Source organism: Aythya fuligula, chromosome 4, assembly GCF_009819795.1.
Source record: "Aythya fuligula isolate bAytFul2 chromosome 4, bAytFul2.pri, whole genome shotgun sequence".
NCBI classification, from domain to species: Eukaryota; Metazoa; Chordata; class Aves; order Anseriformes; family Anatidae; genus Aythya; species Aythya fuligula.
In genome coordinates this window covers 74,171,622-74,189,921 of record NC_045562.1, presented here as the reverse complement: position 1 = coordinate 74,189,921, position 18,300 = coordinate 74,171,622, and the positions used below count along the sequence as shown (strand labels likewise).

The following is an 18,300-nucleotide window of genomic DNA, read 5'->3' as shown; positions in this document are numbered from 1 at the left end:
CTCGATGTGAGTAACTTGGCTAGGATAACATATTTTTTTTTTTTTGCAGCGAGAGCCTTACCGCGAGCAGCAATCACATTAGATTTGCAAATTCCCCTCTGTCCCCAGGGACAGCCCGAGAGACACCGCTGCGTGACAGCAGCTGCCCTCCTTCAGGTCAGGGCAGGTGGTGGCGGATTTTCTCCGCCTGCCCACGCTCCGCAAAGGAGCCAAGCTGAGTTTTGACATCTCTCTGCTTTTCTTTTTCCTTCGTGGATGTGCTGAGGGAGGAGAAGAGCTTTCCATAATTTCCATCGCCGTGCTGGTCACTCACGTGGCTTCGTCGCTCGCTCCATCCAAACGGCGGTGGCTGCCCCGAGACCAAGACAGCTTTTTTAATTAAATGGCTTTTAATGGAAACAAGTGAAGCGACCGATGAAATTAAACCGGGTCTGCAGCGACAGCCTTCTGAACTAATGCCTCCGAAAGTGGCCACGATTTGCATTCTGAAAAAGACACGGGGAGCTCATTAAGGCTCTAGACAAACAGGTTGGCAGGCCGGGGTGCCGAGAGGAGGGCTGTGCAAGCCACGCTGTAAGGAAAAAGATGCCCAGAATGATATAGCAACCACCAAACCTTAATAACACCACTTGTCCTCCCCAGGACTGGCTTCCTGAAGAAGGTCAGTGGTTTTCTCTTTGATTTCCAGCCACAAAAGGCCAGGCACAGGAAAGGAACCGGCTTGGTGCTGGGGCCGAGCTCAGCTGCACGGAGTCAGGCACGGGTGGTTTCCAGCAGAAAGCTCTCCAGAAGGGCAACCTCCTGTCTGGGAACACCTCTACTCACGTTTAATTTCAGTTAGGAGCCGTCCCGTATAATTTACGGCCAAAAGAGATGAAGAAAACAATGTGGATGAGTTGTTAGAAGGACATCATGTGGTCCCAACCACTGGGTTTGGTGCATTAAAATTTCAGACTCCAAATTTCAGCCTCAGGGATTTTGCTTCTCCAATGTTGTGGGGGTTTTTTTTGTTTGTTTGTTTGTTTTGTTTTTTGTTTATTTTGTTTTGTTTTGTTTTGTTTTTTGTTTTTCTCTAATCCTCTATTTACACAGCAGTCTCCCTCCCCAAATATTTCTGAAGGCCTGCTCGAGGAAATCCTTAGCCTCACCGCATGGCTCTTAATTTTACATTTTTATTGGCCTTATTTGTCTCAAATCTTCGCCCAGCTTTTCAAGGCGAAGGAGGCTTTCATCTGATCTCCAAATCTCACTCCCTGTCTCTCCCAGCCTTTAATACCTGCCCCGGGAGCTGTGTTTGGACCAGGCATTTGGATCTGCAGAGCAGAAACGAGCTGCTGCAAAACCCAATGCAGCAGGACAACCCCCAGGGTGGCTTCTTACTTTTATTTAGATTTTTCTGCTTAAGAGAAATCTGAAAGTTGCCTCAAGCACCTCCAAGCCATACTATTTTGCTTTAAACAAGACATCCAAGTGGAGCAGGGAGAACACACCTCCCAAAACCTGATCCTGCAATCCCCTGAGTGCTTCCTGGAAGGAGCTGGAGACTTTCTGTGCCCACTGGCACAAAGCAGCGGGTTAAGAAACTCTTCTGTTCGCTAACACACTTACAGAAAAGCACTTGGAAGAACACCAGACGTCCCCATCCAGGAGGCAGGGAGCAGGCAGGCAGAAAAGCTTTATTTTGCCCCATAAATACATTTTTTACACAAAGGTTACACGCATGCCGCAAATCCGGGCATGCCCAAGCCCTGCAAAGTAATCATCCATGTGGGAAAATTGTTAGAAAGTTCCCCGGCATAAATTTGGGCGTTAATTTGCTTTTTCCTGGATAATTCCCAGGCACGGTTGAAGGCACAGAGCAGTCCAGGAACCACTCCCCGTGCTCCCTTTGCATGCAGCCGCCCTCTTCTGGAAGGCAAAACATTTTTACTAGCAAGGAAGAGGGCATTTTGTGCCAGTTGGCCACGGGGCTCAGGATGCATTTCGTTGCTGGCTGCGCATCATTTATTAGCACAGACAAAGCTGAATTTTCTCTGCTTAGGGTCTCATTATCGGACATCAGTGCAGGATGGCACCGTAAACTGAATTCAACCCTCAAGGACTGCACTGCCCGCTGGGTTAATGGATGGTGGTATTGCAAAGCTCTAATCATTCACAAAAATATACATAATTCTTGTATAAAACGAGACATTTTTTGGAGGGGGAGGGAATGTGCTGCTTGAGCTTTTGTCAAAATGAGGAATAAGTTGAGAAGTCCCGTATTTACCCACAAAACTGCCTGTTTTGGGATCAAGCACTGCCTACAAGTTGACCGAGGAAATCGCTTGGGTTTGCAGGTTTGGGGTTACTACAGTCCCACCGTAGTGCAGCATTTGCAGGAGAGAATGGGATGAGTTTTACTGCAGCTGGTGGTCCTTTAACTCAATAACATCCACGGCCTCACACGGCCTTGGCACCTCACATATATTTCCCTGGTGTCTCGGTAGGGAGCCAGCCCCCAAATCCTTCAAAAAGTCCACGGTTATTAAAAGAACCGGAGGGGGTTTTCCAGATCCAAACTAGGGGAAATATAAAAAGGCACCCGAGAAATACAGCCCCGGGGATGTAAAACGTTTCTGAACAAACCCAGGCGGCACAAAGCGAGCTGAGCAACCAAGCGATTCTCTTTCATCTCCTGTAGAATTTGAGCTGCTTCTACACGGCATAATGGTGACACCTACAGGAAAAAAACTCATCCTCTAGCTCTGCAGCCCTAATAGTGTCGGATGACATCACATCTTTAATATCATCGCTTTATTGAAGGCTGTATGAGCTTGGTGCAGAGCACAAGCCACTGCTTCGCCAGGCTGTGCCCGCTTGCTATTTTCTCAGCAGTGTTACTGAACTTGATACAGGACTGCAGGACAGCAAAGATTACTCAGATGCCTAATTTAAGACTCGGTCATATTTCGTAGGACGTTTAGGATGATCTCTAATCAAAATTAATTTTGATGAAGTGATCGAGTTATAGCTTTAGTTCTGTCAAAAAGCTATTTAACACTTGAGAGAGGAGGAGATAATCGAACTATTTTAGCCCCAAGTATTACTTTCATGTATTCTTGCGTTATCTCAAATTCAAAAATTATCTGATGTTAGGAGATTGAGGCAAATGACTCCTTTTAGAAACCAGGGTCATTCCCCTCATCACATTTCACTTCATCTGTGTCAGGATTTGCACTTTATTCAGCATCTGGCTACTGACAAGTGAAACATTCTGCAGATAAAATAACTAAAACCAGTGTTTTAAACTTCCATTAAATAGTCTCCACTTTTCAATTTTGCAGGCAAAGTTGTGGAAGAAAAATACAGACATTTTTCATTCATTCATTCATTCATTTGGGTTTTATTTTTAAAACCAATCCTGACCCTTATATAAGACATAAAATAACCATCCACTGAAGCATACCCTGAAGATAACCACCAGGAAAGCTGTAGCTCATTATTTATCTGATTGTGTGTATGTGCAATTTTCCCAGTGCTTGAAAAGCTAGCAGAAGAAGCATTCTCTCCGACCAAACAGTGAGCTGCATAATAACCCAGTAAGACAGAAACAGACCACAGAGAATTCAGTTTGAGCAAAGCGTTAACAAAGGGGCACTGTCGTTGTTTTTCAAAATGAGATTTGAAAGATTATTATTAAAATAAAACTTTGTAATAAAACATTCAGCCTATAGTTTAGTTTCTTCTGGAGACCTTCCCGCTGTATCACTGGCTCTATGTTATTAGCAATTTCTTAGTAATATCTGGTTGCTCTGTGGCAGAGAGATCTGCATTTATCTCAAGCACGTGATGGGATGTGCAGGCAGTGCTGTAGACCACAACAATGACTAATTAGCAAGCAGCTCTTCTGATTACGTCCAGTTGTCCAATAGCCTTTAATATCCATTTTCAACTCATTAAAACATTTCCCCCAAAAAACCATAATCCCTCCAACAACAAACAATTTTTAATAGGCTACACTAAAGCGCTCTAAGGCAAGAAGGGGCTAGATCAGTCAGAATGCTAAAACCACAATGCAAGTCAAAACCAGCAAAGCCTAAAATACTTTTCTCCTCTCTCACGCAAGGACTGGGCTGAGCCCAACAAAGTTTCGGATCTAAGAGCAGGCGACTTCTTAAAGCAAGGGGAGAGTTTGCTCTCCCCTCCCCAGCTCCAAGTTCCTGCAGTATCTTTCATGTCGATGTTCGTTCTGGCTACAAAAAAAAAAAAAAAAAAAAAAAAAAAAAAAAAAAAAAAAAAAAGATAATAAATAAATAAATAATATATTCCATGCTCTGGAGCATTGCACGGTCACAGAGCAAGGGGAAACGACAGGAGGCAGGTCCTCCATTTGGCTGCACATTGGCCTTGGATGAGCTTAGAGCAGTTCTTGGGCTACAGCCAAAGGTTGCCCAGCTAGCACTAGCTCTACAGGGATCAATGCAAACATGAGTTGAAAATATATATATATATATATATATTTCTCTGAGCAGACCAGTTTTCTCCACTTTTACCGAATTAAGCCAGTTTACTACGTGAGACAAGTAGCTTTGGGTGGGTTCAGGGTCAGCATCTCTTTTTGCAAAGTTGATGCCGTTCAGGACATGTCACCACAGCATCTCTCCAGCTACCTGAGCACATTTCAGCTCCTTTACAGCCCACACACCGAAAGGGGGACAGAAAAAGCTCCTCAGGGTTGCAAGGCAAGCTTACACCCTGGTGTAACAGCAAGGGAGACACCTCAGTAGTGACCCCAGTGTTGGCAGGGAGTCGTACCCTACAGCCAGGCCTCCATTTATAAGTGATTTTCCCTCATAACTTTGAGGGTTTTCCCCTCGTTTTTTTGGGAACTGGGGGGGTTTGGGCTGGAGGACGCTCAGGACAGAGCTCATTGCTCTCTGCTACTGCCTGAAGGGAGCTGTGGGGAGCTGGGGGTCGGCCTCTGCTCACAGGTAATGGTGGTAGGACTGAGGGAATGGCCTCAAGTTGTGCCAGGGGAGGTTCAGGTGGGAAATGAGGCGACATTTCTGTCAGAAAGAGCAGTCAGGGGTGGGGACGGGGTGACAAGGAGGTGGTGGCGTCCCCATCCCTGGGGGTGTTCGAGGGAAGGTGCTTGGGGACATGGTTCAGTGGGTGACAGCGGTGGTAGAGGGGTGATTAGACCAGACGATCTCGGAGGGCTTAATTTATTTAATGTATTTAATGTATTTAATTTATTTAATTTATTTAATTTATTTATTATTCCCTGACCCCGCCCCTCCACAACCCCACCTCAGCCCCGCCCTGAGGCGGCACCGCCCGCCTCTTCCCCGCCCCTCCCCTCCGGACCGTACCAAATCCCGTGTGTCCCCCCCCTCCTTCCCTCCTTATCCCCCCCCACCCCACAGCCTCAATGGTCGGTGCCGGGGCGGGCTGTGGCCATGGCTGCCCTGCTGCTGGCGGCGGCCGCCGCTCTCCTCGCCGCCCTCCTCTTCCTCGCCGCCCGCTTCCTCCGCCGGCCCGGCCCAGGTGGGTCTCGGCTCCGGTTCTCCCTCAATTCCCCTCCCCGGGGGCTTCTCCGGTTCTTCCCCTTCCTCCCCGTCCCGTTTCAGAGGGGCCCGGGCCCCTTCAGGCCCTGCTCCCGCCTGAAGGAGGGGGGGGTGGGGGGGGCGTCTCCATGGCAACCGCGAGGCGGGAAGGGGGGGGCGTCGCCATGGCAACCGTGAGGGGGGGGGGGAGCGCCTCGCCTCAGGCCTTTCCCTGAGGGAAAAGGGGGGGGGGGGGGATCTATTTGGGATCCCCTGGGATCTTTTAGGATCCCGCAGCCCCCCCGAGGTGCTCCCCAGGCGTGGAGCCCCGCTGGATGCGGCCCCTGCTGGCGGCTCGGCCCCGCTGCTCCCCTCAGGAACCGTGGGGGGGGTGTGGAAGTGCGTTGGGGTCCCCCTCTCAGAGCCCGGCGAGCTCCTTTGGAGACCTTTTGAGGGGGAAAAAGAATTAATAGGATCACTCCCCTGCTCATATTGATCCCCTAAGATCTCCTGGAGCACCCTGCCAAGCGTCCAGCCGAGCGTGGAGCCGATATTCCCCTCACACGCCCCCAGGGCCTCACGCCCAGCCAGCCTTACCCAAATTTTGCAGAATTTGCCCTGCTTCCCCGGCCAGCCCCACGCTGTGGGGTGATGCAGCGCTTCCAAACGCTGCTAGGGAAGACGTTAGATATTTATTTCTTCGGTAAGCTCACCGACACAGCTGTATTTCCAGAGGGAATGAAGGGAAACGCTGCGAGGACTCATGCTCAGATGTTTAGCCAGGACAGCCACTGAAGCCTTTGGTTTTTGGTTATATAATAACACTAGTCCCAGAATTTGGAGCGTTTTGTGTTTGTTTCAGGATGGTTTTGGTGTTTGGGTTCTGTCTTGGGGGGGGTAAGGTAGCTTTGATAGTTGTTTTTCTTTCTTTTTTTTTAATAGGTAAAAAAAAAAAAAAAAAAACAAAAAACAATATAAACATAGTCACACTACTGCAAGAGTATATGCCGGTAAGGACTTTGTGTTAAAACCAGTTCTTACCCATTAAAAACTAAAGTTTCCAGCGTGTTTCTTTTACGCTGTTTCTTGCACAGACCTGCTCTAAGTCTTTCTTTCTCAGCAGCATGGAAACTGATGAAATTTCATCTGGTTTCTAGTTACTTGGGGCTGAGCTTCTGGTAAAAGCAAGCGATGAACGTCCCGGAGAAATGAGACTGCTGGAGATGTTTTATTTCCTCAGCTTTGCTCGTATCGTGACTTAAGCAAATCAGAAGCTTTGAGGTTGAGGAGGATTTCTTCTTCTTTTCAAGCGTATAAAATTCTAACGAAAGTGAAGGCCAAACAGGCATTTTAAATGATCTGAATTCTCCAGAAGCCTTAATGCTATTTTTGAGCAGCCTGGTTAAAGTTAGCTTCGTTTCAGGATAACTGTTTTGAAGTTGTTTTTTCAAGGGCATCTTTTTGATACTTTTAAATCGGTCTTGCCTATTTTTATTGTGTGGTTTATCAAAATTTGCTACCTGAATGTGTTGATTTCTATCATTTTGAAGTTCTCTGCAGAACTGCAGTTTCTGGGGATGACTTTATTCTCCTTGCACAACAGAAAATTATTTTTCAATACCACTGGGGGTGTTGCGGACTAATTACATTTTTGCAGAATTCAGTCTTAAACCAGAATTTGTTTTCCTTTTCCCGTCTCTTATGTAGAAAATGGAAGTTGCTACAGTTCTAGTAAACTCGTCGTGTTGCATGAAAAGGACGTGAAACCAGGGAAGTTTGAGGTAGAGAACGGGTGGCAGCTCTCTTTCCTTGTAGCAGCTGGGGCTGCGTGGCAATGACGACCTTTCATGCTCTCTCTTGCAGAATTACTCTTACTAAACGTTGTAGAACAGACTGCTTTAGCTAAAGTGGGAGGCTAACCATCGCAAGAGGTAAATCCTGTAACTTTGTATTTCCTGCGAGAGGTCATTTCAAGTAGCAGAGAGCTTCCAGCGCTATCAAGCCTGGACTTGTTTGCTGAGAACAGAAAAAAAAACGCAGCCTTGCTGCCTTCAGCACACGGCTGGCATATCTGGTTGTGACCATGCCCTAGTACGATAAGCAGCGTGAGGCGAAAAGACCTCTTCAGGGACACGGAGCCCGCTTCCTTCCACCTGTTGGGTGTTGAATCGCTTTCTCATCGAATTTCACAGCTCAGGTTAGCACGGAGGTGAAAGGCACTGAGGTGGCGGTGGGAAGTCCAGCCGGAGGGTGAGGGTGCAGCAGGTGGAGCTCTGTCCAGTGGAGATCAGCAGCCAGGAGCTGTGTCTGGATGGCCTGCCTCGAAATTTGCCACCCAGGTGTTAACGCTGCTGGACCTGCTGAGCTGATACACCTAAAGATAACGTGCTGCAAGCTTAGCAAGGGAAAATCTATTTGCTCTGAGCAAGTAGAAATTTGCAAAGCTTCAGAAAGGAGCAGGTTCCGTGCTGGGGGGATGTAAAGTGAGGTCCAAAGAAGCTCTGAAAGGTTTTTCAGTGTTCTTTGTAATGAGTGTGCCACACATCCAGTTTAGGAAAGAGTTCTGCTTTCAGAGCAGGGTTCTGCTCTGTTTCTCTTTGAGAAAGAGCTCTGACAGCGTGACCACGGTCTCACAGCTTCTGTTCTGCACTGGCTGACAAGTGGCATGAAATAATCAGCTCCAGCCTGTGCTCTGGGCTGATGTTTCTGAAAAGACAGAGCTCCTCTCAGCACGGCAGTGACCTTGCTGTCCCCCGGAAGGAGATGTTCCCTGCTTTTGGAAAGGCTGAGTCAGAGAGTGGAGAACCTACAGCTTAGAACAAAAGCTGAACCGAGCTTTGAAGCCACGTCCATTTTCCAGACATCTGTTGAATTTTCTGGTTTGTTTGTAATGCCCATTAATTGAGGGCTTTATCTAATTAATTTCTACTGGCCTGCCTTTCTGCAAACTGTCAAGCAACTCCTGGAGTTGGAAGGGTTTTGAGAGTATTCTCTGTGCTGTTTGAAACCACCAGTCACACCCTCTGTGTGCAGCTCCAGTCATCTGTGATGCTTCCAGAGCAGAGAGGAGGGGAGAGAGCACGTCCAGCCTTCTGGGTACTGGGAGGACCAGAGCCACGTGGGCACGTTGGATGTAGTAAAGCACCTCTTTTTCTACTAACTGACAGTTTGTAGTGTGTAGGTGTCTTCTGCTCTTTGTCTGAGTACTCTGGAGAGCTGGAAAGATGAGTATTGTCCAACAACTGCCTTGTACATCTGCCTTTTATATGGGTCAGCTTTGGTGGTTGGTTCTTGGTTTGGTTTTGGTTTGTTTTTTAACTACTTTCTGAGCCCTGTTAACACTGGTCAACTTTGAGAAATTGCCAGGTCACCTGGAGAGAATTAAATTGAGGAAATGGATAGCTTTGTTCAACACCTCAGCTTGAAAGGACTACATGGCTTATAAGTAGGTTCCTCTCACAAAATGCTCAGTGGTCTCTGTTTCACAGGATGATGGGAACGCAAACCAAGCCCCAGAATGAACGAGCATTGAACCTTCACAGCTGGTGCGCTGTGCACCTTTGGCAGTTACTAGGACAGAGACACTGAAGCTTTCAGGTGAAAGGATGCTGAGGTTTGGATGGCAGGGCATCTCAAGAATGCATTAAGAGAAATACTGCGTGTGTACAAGAGGTCTTTTTTGCAGCCTAAGAGTATTTCTGGCACTTCGGTAATGTCCCAAGTAAGCAGGCTGCTGTTCTGCAGCGTAATGCTTCCCTCGCTGCTGAACAGCATTCAGAGCAATCATCAGCATGCCACAAATAAGCCTGGGCAAGTCTTGAAGCCAAACGATCCGATCCCTGGAGCCTACGCGCTGTAATTTCTTACAGACCCGGTTTGGTCCGCAGACAGAAGGAGGGGCTGGGCACAGGAGGGTGACAGCAGCGTGGCCGTGCGGTGACTCAATTCCAAATGTCACGGTGCTGCAGTTAGTGCTGAGTGTTTGCTGGGGGACTGCTCGCAGCAGGGTTGCAGCACTCCTGAACTCTGCTGATGGCTTTGCTGGCCAAATGCTTCCCCCGAGTGCTCTGCTCTGCAGCCTGGGCTGAGCTCGGTGCTGCTGCAGCTGTGTTGTTATCAGCTCCACTGCCTGCTGCTTTGAAGCCGGCTGAGATACCCCGAGATGAGCTGCAAGCACACCTTTGATCGTCATGCAGATGCAGCCGTAATGAATCTTATTTTCTGATCGCAGATATGCTAATAGCAGGGTTTTTTTTAGGAAGGCATTGTTTGGATCAGCGGATGCTGGAGACTTGGCTGAGCGTGGAGAGCATTTTGTGCTCCTGCTGGGACATCACAGAATCCAGCCAAGCACAAAAATGTGTCCCGGGCTTAAGTAAAAGTTCTGCAGCTTTCTGAGACCGTTTGAATGCCGAGCTGAACAAAGGCCGTAGCAGTTAATTCTTTGCAGGACCAACCAAGTAACAGCACACACAAACATGTTACCCTTATCAAAGGGATATGCAAAGCAGGTATCGAGGACGGTGATGGCAACATCATCGGATTGTTTTGGCATCAGTACCATAGTTGATAGCAGTGGGATCGTGGTGGTCTCAGAAAGAACCTGTGGGGCTCTGCAGTGAGCCCACAGGTCAACCACTTGCTCTCAGCTGTTCCTCGCTTGTCAGATCTCAATTAACAACAGGAATATTTAGCGGGGTGACAGCACGAGCTGCAGTGACCTTTGGAGCTCTGGACCGACTTCTGCTCACGCTCGCTTTCCACGCGTGGATTTGTTGGAGACGTTGTTAAATCGGTGTGGTAGGATGAAGATTCCCTGTGTCTTTGGTTGGTGCGCCTCTAATTTGTGGTTCTGGCTTGCTGTGGTTCTTGCTTGCTGTTCAGGTTCAGTTTCGGGTATGCTGATTTACATATTCCATAGTGAAACATGTATGCAGCCAGGCTTGAATTCAGATGAATCTACTTTTAAGTGGCACAAATGCAAAATCAGAAATAAAAATCTGAATACTGTGGAAGGGAAGAGAAGTACTCCTGGGTCCTGCCTTTTGTAAGTCAGATGTGACTGGCAGGCTCACCACATAAAGAGAGATATTTTCATGGGGAAGGGAAGAACAGATTATTTGGATCAAATACAGGGATTTTTTGAGCAGTTTGGGGGAAGGGGCTTTTTTGAGGGTGTAGTCTGTCAGGTCAAACAACAGTAGCAGCATATAGTTAAACATTTTCTTTAGTGGTCAGTACGGTGGTGCAAAGCTGACTGCTGTCGGTGCATGATTCTTGTTAGTCACAGGAAAACAACTTGCAAGTGTCTCCTGCCTCTCAGGAAAAAAACACAAGTGAGGGGAGACGTTCTGTCATTTACAAAACAGCACTCAATAATAATATTTTAAAAAAATATTTTAAAAATAGTATCTAGTAGTACAATTAGGAAACAGTACTTCTGATTGCCAGGGTTGACAGGCAGAAGGGCAGCTGTAGCAAGCCGAGGTGACAGCGCTCTCACCGATTTGGTTTTCTTCTTGCAGCTGAAGAGGAACCCCAACAAAATGCGGCGGCGGCAGCAGTGGCCAGACCTCGGCCCCATGTCGAGGAGCGAGGAGATGGGATGCCGAGGCGCCGGAGGAACATGGGGAGCCGGCTGCTGGCCCAGAGGAGGGCACAGCAGGCAGAAGAGTGGGCAGAAGGTAAAGTTTGGTTCAGTTCATCTTCCAGCCATGTGCATGGGCCTGAGCAGCAGATGTTGGGCTGCAGTTGAAGAAAAGTTTTCATTTTAGCAGCTTGGGAATCACTTGCAGCTTGACTCTGATCTGTTTGACTTTCCAGTTTCCTTACTTGCTTCACAGAAACTGCCTTTTGTATTTCCTCAGAGCCATACAGGTTAAATTTGGGTAACTAGAATCATCATTTTGCACTAAAACATCAAGCAAAGTACTTATCACCATGATTCCTCCCGCTCTCAGGTCGTAGGTGAAGCGCTCGGGGTTTCCACTCAAGTGCAGATAAAAGTGGACCTTGCTTCGCTCACGTTTGCAGCAGAGATCAGGGCGATGCTTTTGGCCCCTGCTAGGTGGGAAATGCTGAGCAGGCATTCGTGCGAGGCCATGATTAGGAGATAATTGCGCTTTTCCCCCCTGCTCTTCTTGTCTTGCCGTTGAGAGAAGCTCATTTTCCGCTCACGTTGGCAGGTGAACGTGCTCTCCAAGCCGCTCGTGTCCAACGAATGGAAAATTGACAGGCCTGAACTTTTCAACTTTGCTCAGTTCTTTTCATGTGATAACATCCTGTGAGGAAAATGAAATAAAAAGAAAAGCTTTCCTCTTAAACTCCAGGCATCAAAAGTTTCAGTGCCAAAGGCCGACAGTGAAGCTGTGAAAGCAAAAGGCTTATCTTATTTTGTCACTTTAGCTGTAAAAGAGTCTGTGTCATTGGGCTTTATAAATAATTCTTTCGCAGCTTCACTGTGCATCAGATGCGAGTGCTGCAGCTCTTGCATGAAGTTTCCTTTGAAATGATATTTCTGTTTATTTTTAATTTCTTTATGTTAAAACAACTTCTGGCTCTTTTGTTTTAACTTCTGCATGGTTTTTGTGTTTTGTTGTGGATTTTTTTCCCCATTCATATGCTGGGATGGTTTCTCCCAGTACTGTAGCACCGGTGCACAGCAGTGACACCAAAGCCTTTGGGGAATGAGCACAGACATCAGCAGGAGAGCCGTGGAGAGAAGCTCCTGTCCCTTGCTCCTGCCCTGAGGTGCAGTTATTTGGGATTATTTCCCTCTGGTACGGATTGGCCATGTCTGCTACACAGCCATTACCCTGGGCATGAGCTGCCTGTAGTAGTGTAGAGCTTGTTTGTTTTATTTTTTCACTTAAAGAAAGATGAATTACATGTTTTGAAGCCCCACTCTGTGAGTGCGTGGCAGGGGCCTGGAATAACTTCTTAATTTATTTCCTCTGGGCAGGGACCACCTGTGTTTTCACTGTGTCACTGCCACGTGGAGCAGTTTTGCCTACTGCCTCCGCTTACCCTGTTGAAACAGCGAGTCATCCCAACGACTTGCAGGGTTCTGTGTTACAAAAATTAGTTGGCTGACATGGTAACACCACCACATCCCTGCAAGATTCCTGGCACGGACCTCGGGAAGGGCGTGAGGATCCCCAGGCCACCTCTGCCTTGCTGCCACGGCCATAAAGAGCTGTCAGGTGGGAACTGCTGCTCCCACCAGAGCACTCTGCTGGCCAGGAGCCTGGTCTGCTGCCTCTAGGAAACGTCTCAAAGCAGCTCTTGCAGGCTTTGGAGTTGTGGTTAGGGTGAGGGTTTTCTATTTTCCAGCTAACAATCAGATTTCAATTCCAGAATGAGTCTAAGCTTTGGGGGTACAAAACCTAGCAGTTTCTGCTGCCTGTGCTAAGTTGTGGCAGAACTGAAATCTCTCCTGGAATAATGGGATAAGGGGCACAAAAACTGGGAGCAGAACCTCAGTGACTTTGAATTGTCCCTTCTGTAGTCAAAATCTTATTTATTTGCAAGTCTGGGTGAGAAGGAGTCATGTAAAACAAACGAGGATGGTGAATGATGGTTTTGAATATTCAAATCTCTGCCCATTGCGAGCGGAGCTAAATCAGGTTGTAATTTCTTCCTGTAGCTTGGGTGGGGTGAGGCACCTAAATGACTTGCAGGTCGTTGGTACAGACAGAAAAAGCAGAGGGGGGAAGCACTAAAAGCCTCGACTTTCCTACCAGACCTGCAGCCCACGCCTCGTGTGGGCTCCTCGTTCACGGCTTCCACGTGGGCTGCGCTGCGCCGTGGGGGCAGGCCGCTCGCCGGGTGCCCACGCTGGCTCGGTTTGGCTGAGTAATGATTTTCAGTGGTGAGCTGAGGACTCAGTAAAGTCACCGCTCATGAGAATAGCAGCGTCTATTAATACCAGCCGATGACCACAGGTTGATGGGGAGATGTTTGTAAGCGTTGACGAAGGAATTCTCAAAATGACTGAGACCCCCTCAGCTGGGTTCCGCTGACGCGACTTCCAGGCTGGCTTAGCAAAGGTGGGTTTGGCTGGTTTGTGGCGCCCAGCTTCGTTCTAGCCATCACACTGCTGTCTTTCCTGCAACCCAAAGCAGTCTTGGAGGCTGTCGTACAAATCAGCATGCCTTGGAGGATGTCTGCCCTGCTACAACGTGCCTCTCTGCCTTTCCCTTTGCGGCCCGAGTCTGGAAGGAGAGCGGTTGGTGCTGGAGTTGTGTGCTCGTGTGGTTAGCTCGCCTCCGATATCCCAGCCAGCAGGCTCGGTTAGCTCTGGGGCAGCTTAATTTAAATTGAACCCAGACAGAAGTGGCTTTGTGGGGCTAACTCCAGCAAAGACAAAAATAAACTCACTGCGAGGCATAAAAGGGGGCGGATGGCAGGCGTTAATCATTTAGGGCAAGAGAGGCCGAGCTAGGGAGGGGAAGGGGATAAATTGGAGTCAGGTTGTGGATCTTTTGTGGCACACAGCAGTGAAAACAAATAGCAGCAGCCGTTTATCCCATTTATTTGTTGCCTGACCCTTTTCTCTGCGTGCATCCACTCGGGCTCTAATTGCCTTTGGTGCACGCAGTGGTGTTTTGTCAACAGCTTTTCTTTGGTTGCTGTTCATGTGCAGAAAAAGCAGTTGTCTGCTTCTGGAGCTGAGCTGGTGCTTCTAAAGCCGCTCGTGGTGCCTTGAAGGCTGCAAGGAGCTCGGTGGTGATGTAGGAACCTGCCTCGACGCTGCTTTTTCACTTCTTGGAGCAGAAAGTTCCCCAGAGTAGAGGCTTTAGGGCTGCAGTTTCCTATCAGGCCATAAGAAACTTGCAGGGATGAACTTCCAACAGCAGCTATGGTTGGATCGCCTCGATCCTTCCGTGGTAAAAATAACGAGGAGGAGGATCCGAGGCAAATGCCTTCGCTTGAGGGACTGTTCAACATTATTTCTGACAGCGACTTTGTACAGACACGTAGTGAGAAAACCTGCTTGTCTCAGCGCATGGTACAAAGAGTTTGTGGAGAGACAGAGGCGTGCCCGGGCAAATTGCTTCTTCCAAGGGCTGTTAGCCAGCCAGCGAGGGGGGCACGGGTTTTCCAGTCCAGGTTTTCTGTCACTTGGAGTGGCGTCATGGGTGAAAACCGGCTGCTGATGCCCATGGAGAGGCCGGTTGGGGTGGGAGGAGAGGAACGTGGGCTGCAAAGTGTCGCCACCACACCATGATTTAGGGCAGTTATTTTTTAAAGCAGCCTTTTTTTTATGATAATGATCTCCAAACCACCGAGCAGAGCAAAGACCACTGGGCATCCTCTGGGTGGAAGGCTTTGGTGGCTATTGGCAGCGAGGCTGAGCTTGGTGGAAAGAGAAACAAGAAGAAAGAAACAAAAAGAGAAGGATGTGCCCGAGCTGTCTGCCATGATCCCGAGGACAAGGGTTTGCTTTTTGAAAGGGGCTCACCTTCACATCCCACAAACAAACAATTTAGCTGATCTGGTCAGTTCTTTCCCATGTTGCAAAATTAAAATAAATGGGATTTTGTGTACATTATCTTTCAAATATGTATTTTTAAAACAAAGTAGGGACTGCACCAAAGGAATAATCTGGTTTAATCAACAACTTCTATTCCTAACTGAAAGAAACTCCAGACTGTCTGCTTTTGGCAGCCCTGTGACTCATAAACGTTAAATTTCCCTACATCTGCATGCCTTTTGAGCCCTGCACATCTGAGCACAGGTATGGGAACACCCAGCGCAGTGAATGTTGGCTTCAATTTAAATGGCTTTACTTGCACAGAACTGATAATGTTAAAGCCGACAGCTTTTGATAGCCCCATCATAGCCTCTAGCTTGTAAAATAAGAAAAAATAAATAAGGAAAAGCCATTGGTTCCAACATAAATTAAATTGTAAGTCCCTCTTGTCTTTTGCTTGGCAAGAGTTGGGGATCAGAATCACGTTCTTTAATCACTATTGAGAAATAAATCACAAAATTGGAAAGAAAAAGTCTTTAGAAGCTTAAAATATATAGTAATTGGCCCTGTTAACACGCCCTTTATTGCTTTTCATAGCATCTAAACCCAGCATTGAAATCTTACATCTGAAAAGATCTTACATGAAGGTTTTGTGCTGGTTTGGGGGGGAAAAAAAATATTAAAAATAAATTATCTTAATATCCACTTAGTAGTGGATGGTGTACATAGCTTAAAGAGAAGAAGGTATCTGTGCTGGAATTTGCCAAAATAAGCAGCAGTTATTTTCTGAGCAGAGCATCTATTTCATATAACACTGCATCTCCCCATATTCTGATGTGCTAAAAGATCAGGAAGTTTTATAAAGCTGTAAATGTTGACGTGGCCCCATGGTGTTCCCGTGAAACAGCTGCTACTAGCACTCTATTAATAGGCATAACTGAAATAATTTTAGTGCTTAATCAGTAGAAAAACCTTTCTAGTACGGTTAAACTTTGACTCCTCGTATCCTCACTGGTAAATCAGAAGTTAATTTTGACTTGCTCCTACTCATACAGAAAGACTCGGTGCTATCAAAGTATCCACGGCGTGTTTCTGCCATTGAGACATCTCGAGTGCAGATGGCGTGTAGAAGCTGTAGGTGTGTGGTTTCTCAGTTATGCCACATGGCTTGATTTCAGAAAGAGCTTGAAGTCACTCGTTCTGCTCAGAGGGGCTAACGTCCTTTGTTTACTCCCCTTTTTCTGGCCTCAGCACAGGCTGATTTTTCTGGCTACAGGTTAGTAAGCAGGTTGTTTCATTTGGTTCCTGAGCTGGATGGCCACTAGATTTAAAAAATGAAGTTGTTACCGTCCCGCTGCAGTACTCGTGAATGCCCACGGCTTTCCATATGGTTGCCTGATTCCCTTCTAGGAGCTGGTGTCATGCGATCATTCGATCTTTACAGCACACAAATGTCTTCTGTCCTCAGGATGAACCCTTTGTTTTGCCTGGCATCTTCCCTCCTTTTTCCTATTCTGTTGGTTTTTTTTAGGTGTTGCGTAAATAGTAAATCAAGCAGCTAGCAGTGCACAGAGAGCTTTGTGTGATCCTTTCTGGTGGAAAACTTCCAAAACTTGAGGAGGCAAGATGGGCTTTTTGACCTCAATGTCAAGGGCAACCAAAATATACGATGGGGTTGTTTCATTTGGAGATTTTGCATATCCTGTACACAGTAGCTGGTAAATTCCTGTCCTGATAGAGAACATCAGCACTCCGGTATGCTTTCTTTCCTAATATTTTGAAGTATTTTTGAAAAGGACTCTGTACATTTGAAGAGTTTCGGCTATCTGTTATGACTGTTAGCTCTGTTTCTTGTTGTCCTGCCTCTTATGTCCAAAACATTCAGGAGAAATTAAGAAAAAGCTGGTGGGTTTTGCTCAGCTACCACCAGTTTGTGCAAATCAGGATATGGCGGTGGTGTGAAAGCAACTCTGTAAGTCAGACCTTTGCTGCTTTGTATCAGAGCTGGGAACTGCTGGGAATGCTCTGCAAGCTCTGGAAATGTTGAAATAGTTGCACTGAACTCTCCAGAGATGGACCAGAGCATCTGGAGACCCTGATGGCAGGTGTCTCCTCGTGTCACATCTGAGCAGTTCAGTTGAAGAGGGTTCTCTGTGCCTTGAGATCTGGTGCTCTTTACCTGACTGATAAAGAATTGGGAACAGGTTCCTGCTGAAAAACTGCTTGTGTCAAATGTGGATTGCTCAACTGCTGTCCCTTTCCTGCCGCAGCCCTCCGTCCATCCCAGAGCTGCCACATTTTAAGCCTTCGGATGAGCTGTACAGAAAATCGCCCTTCAAACAAAACAATTCTTACCTTCAGCAGTACGGAGATGTCTGATGTTACGCTCCCTGAGTGAGTACAGGCCGCTCAGCCCCGCTGCTGCGGGTGACAAACTGCTCTCATAACACACGAGGACAAAGCATGCAACAGGCCTGGCATCCCAGCTGAAGCACAAGAGGTACCACGGCCTGACCCCTCTCAGATCTGCTATTGAAGTGACTGGAATTAAATCAATAACCTCTTTCAGTTTTTGGATGCTTTGTGCAGCAGCCGCCCTGCTTTTGTGCAGCTCTTCTGCTGTAACAGCTCATGGATTCACCAAACCCTTCTGCCAAGAGCTTATATCCTCATCAGCGTGTTGGGGTTTATTTAGCACGTGTTAATTGCGCCCAGGTTTAGCACGTTGTTGACCTTTCGTGCTGGGCTGAATCATGGGCTGTCGGCAGCACCGCATCTTGGCTTTTGTTCGATGCGATCCCATCCACTAGAAAAAAATAGGAGGAGGAGGAAAGCAAACATTACTGAACAAAGGCATACTTGATCCGGGACTGGAAAAGTGCCTCGCTACACTTCTGCCTGACCTCTGGCTCAGGTATTTTTAATGTAGCTGAAATCTGAGAAGCGCTCAGAGCTTTGGGTTGAATAGCATCATAGATAGCATTTTATATTTGTCATGTTTTCCCAAAGTAATGGCCTAAGGAAGAATACCTGCGTTAAACTGTGAATTAGGAGTACTGCCTGCTGATGTCAGGTTGTGCTCATTGCATTTGGAACTCCCCTTGGCCTAGTATTTAAAAAAATGGAGTTATTTTAAGGTTCAGCAAAATCATAAAAGCAACTGTGTCAAATCTGAGTGTCCCTGTTGCACCCGGTTGTGGTGGAGGAAGGGGGAACCCTTTTGATCATCTCAGTAATCAGCTACCAGCGTTTGTCTGAAGCCCAAGCTAGCGAGCCTGCCTCGTATTAACTTCCAGATCC

The 18,300-nt window shown here is 47.3% G+C and overlaps 1 protein-coding gene across 1 annotated transcript in view; it reads left to right on the top strand.

The window, feature by feature from the left end:
• The first annotated feature begins 5,428 nt into the window (after positions 1-5,428).
• Positions 5,429-18,300, top strand: part of DDRGK1 (DDRGK domain containing 1) — a 36,157-nt gene continuing 23,285 nt past the window's right edge. Inside the window, exons 1-2 of the mRNA XM_032186720.1 lie at positions 5,429-5,526; positions 11,051-11,209. Of these exons, the coding sequence (XP_032042611.1) occupies positions 5,439-5,526; positions 11,051-11,209 (247 nt within the window). The 5' untranslated portion in view covers positions 5,429-5,438. The remainder of the gene's footprint in view (positions 5,527-11,050; positions 11,210-18,300) is intronic.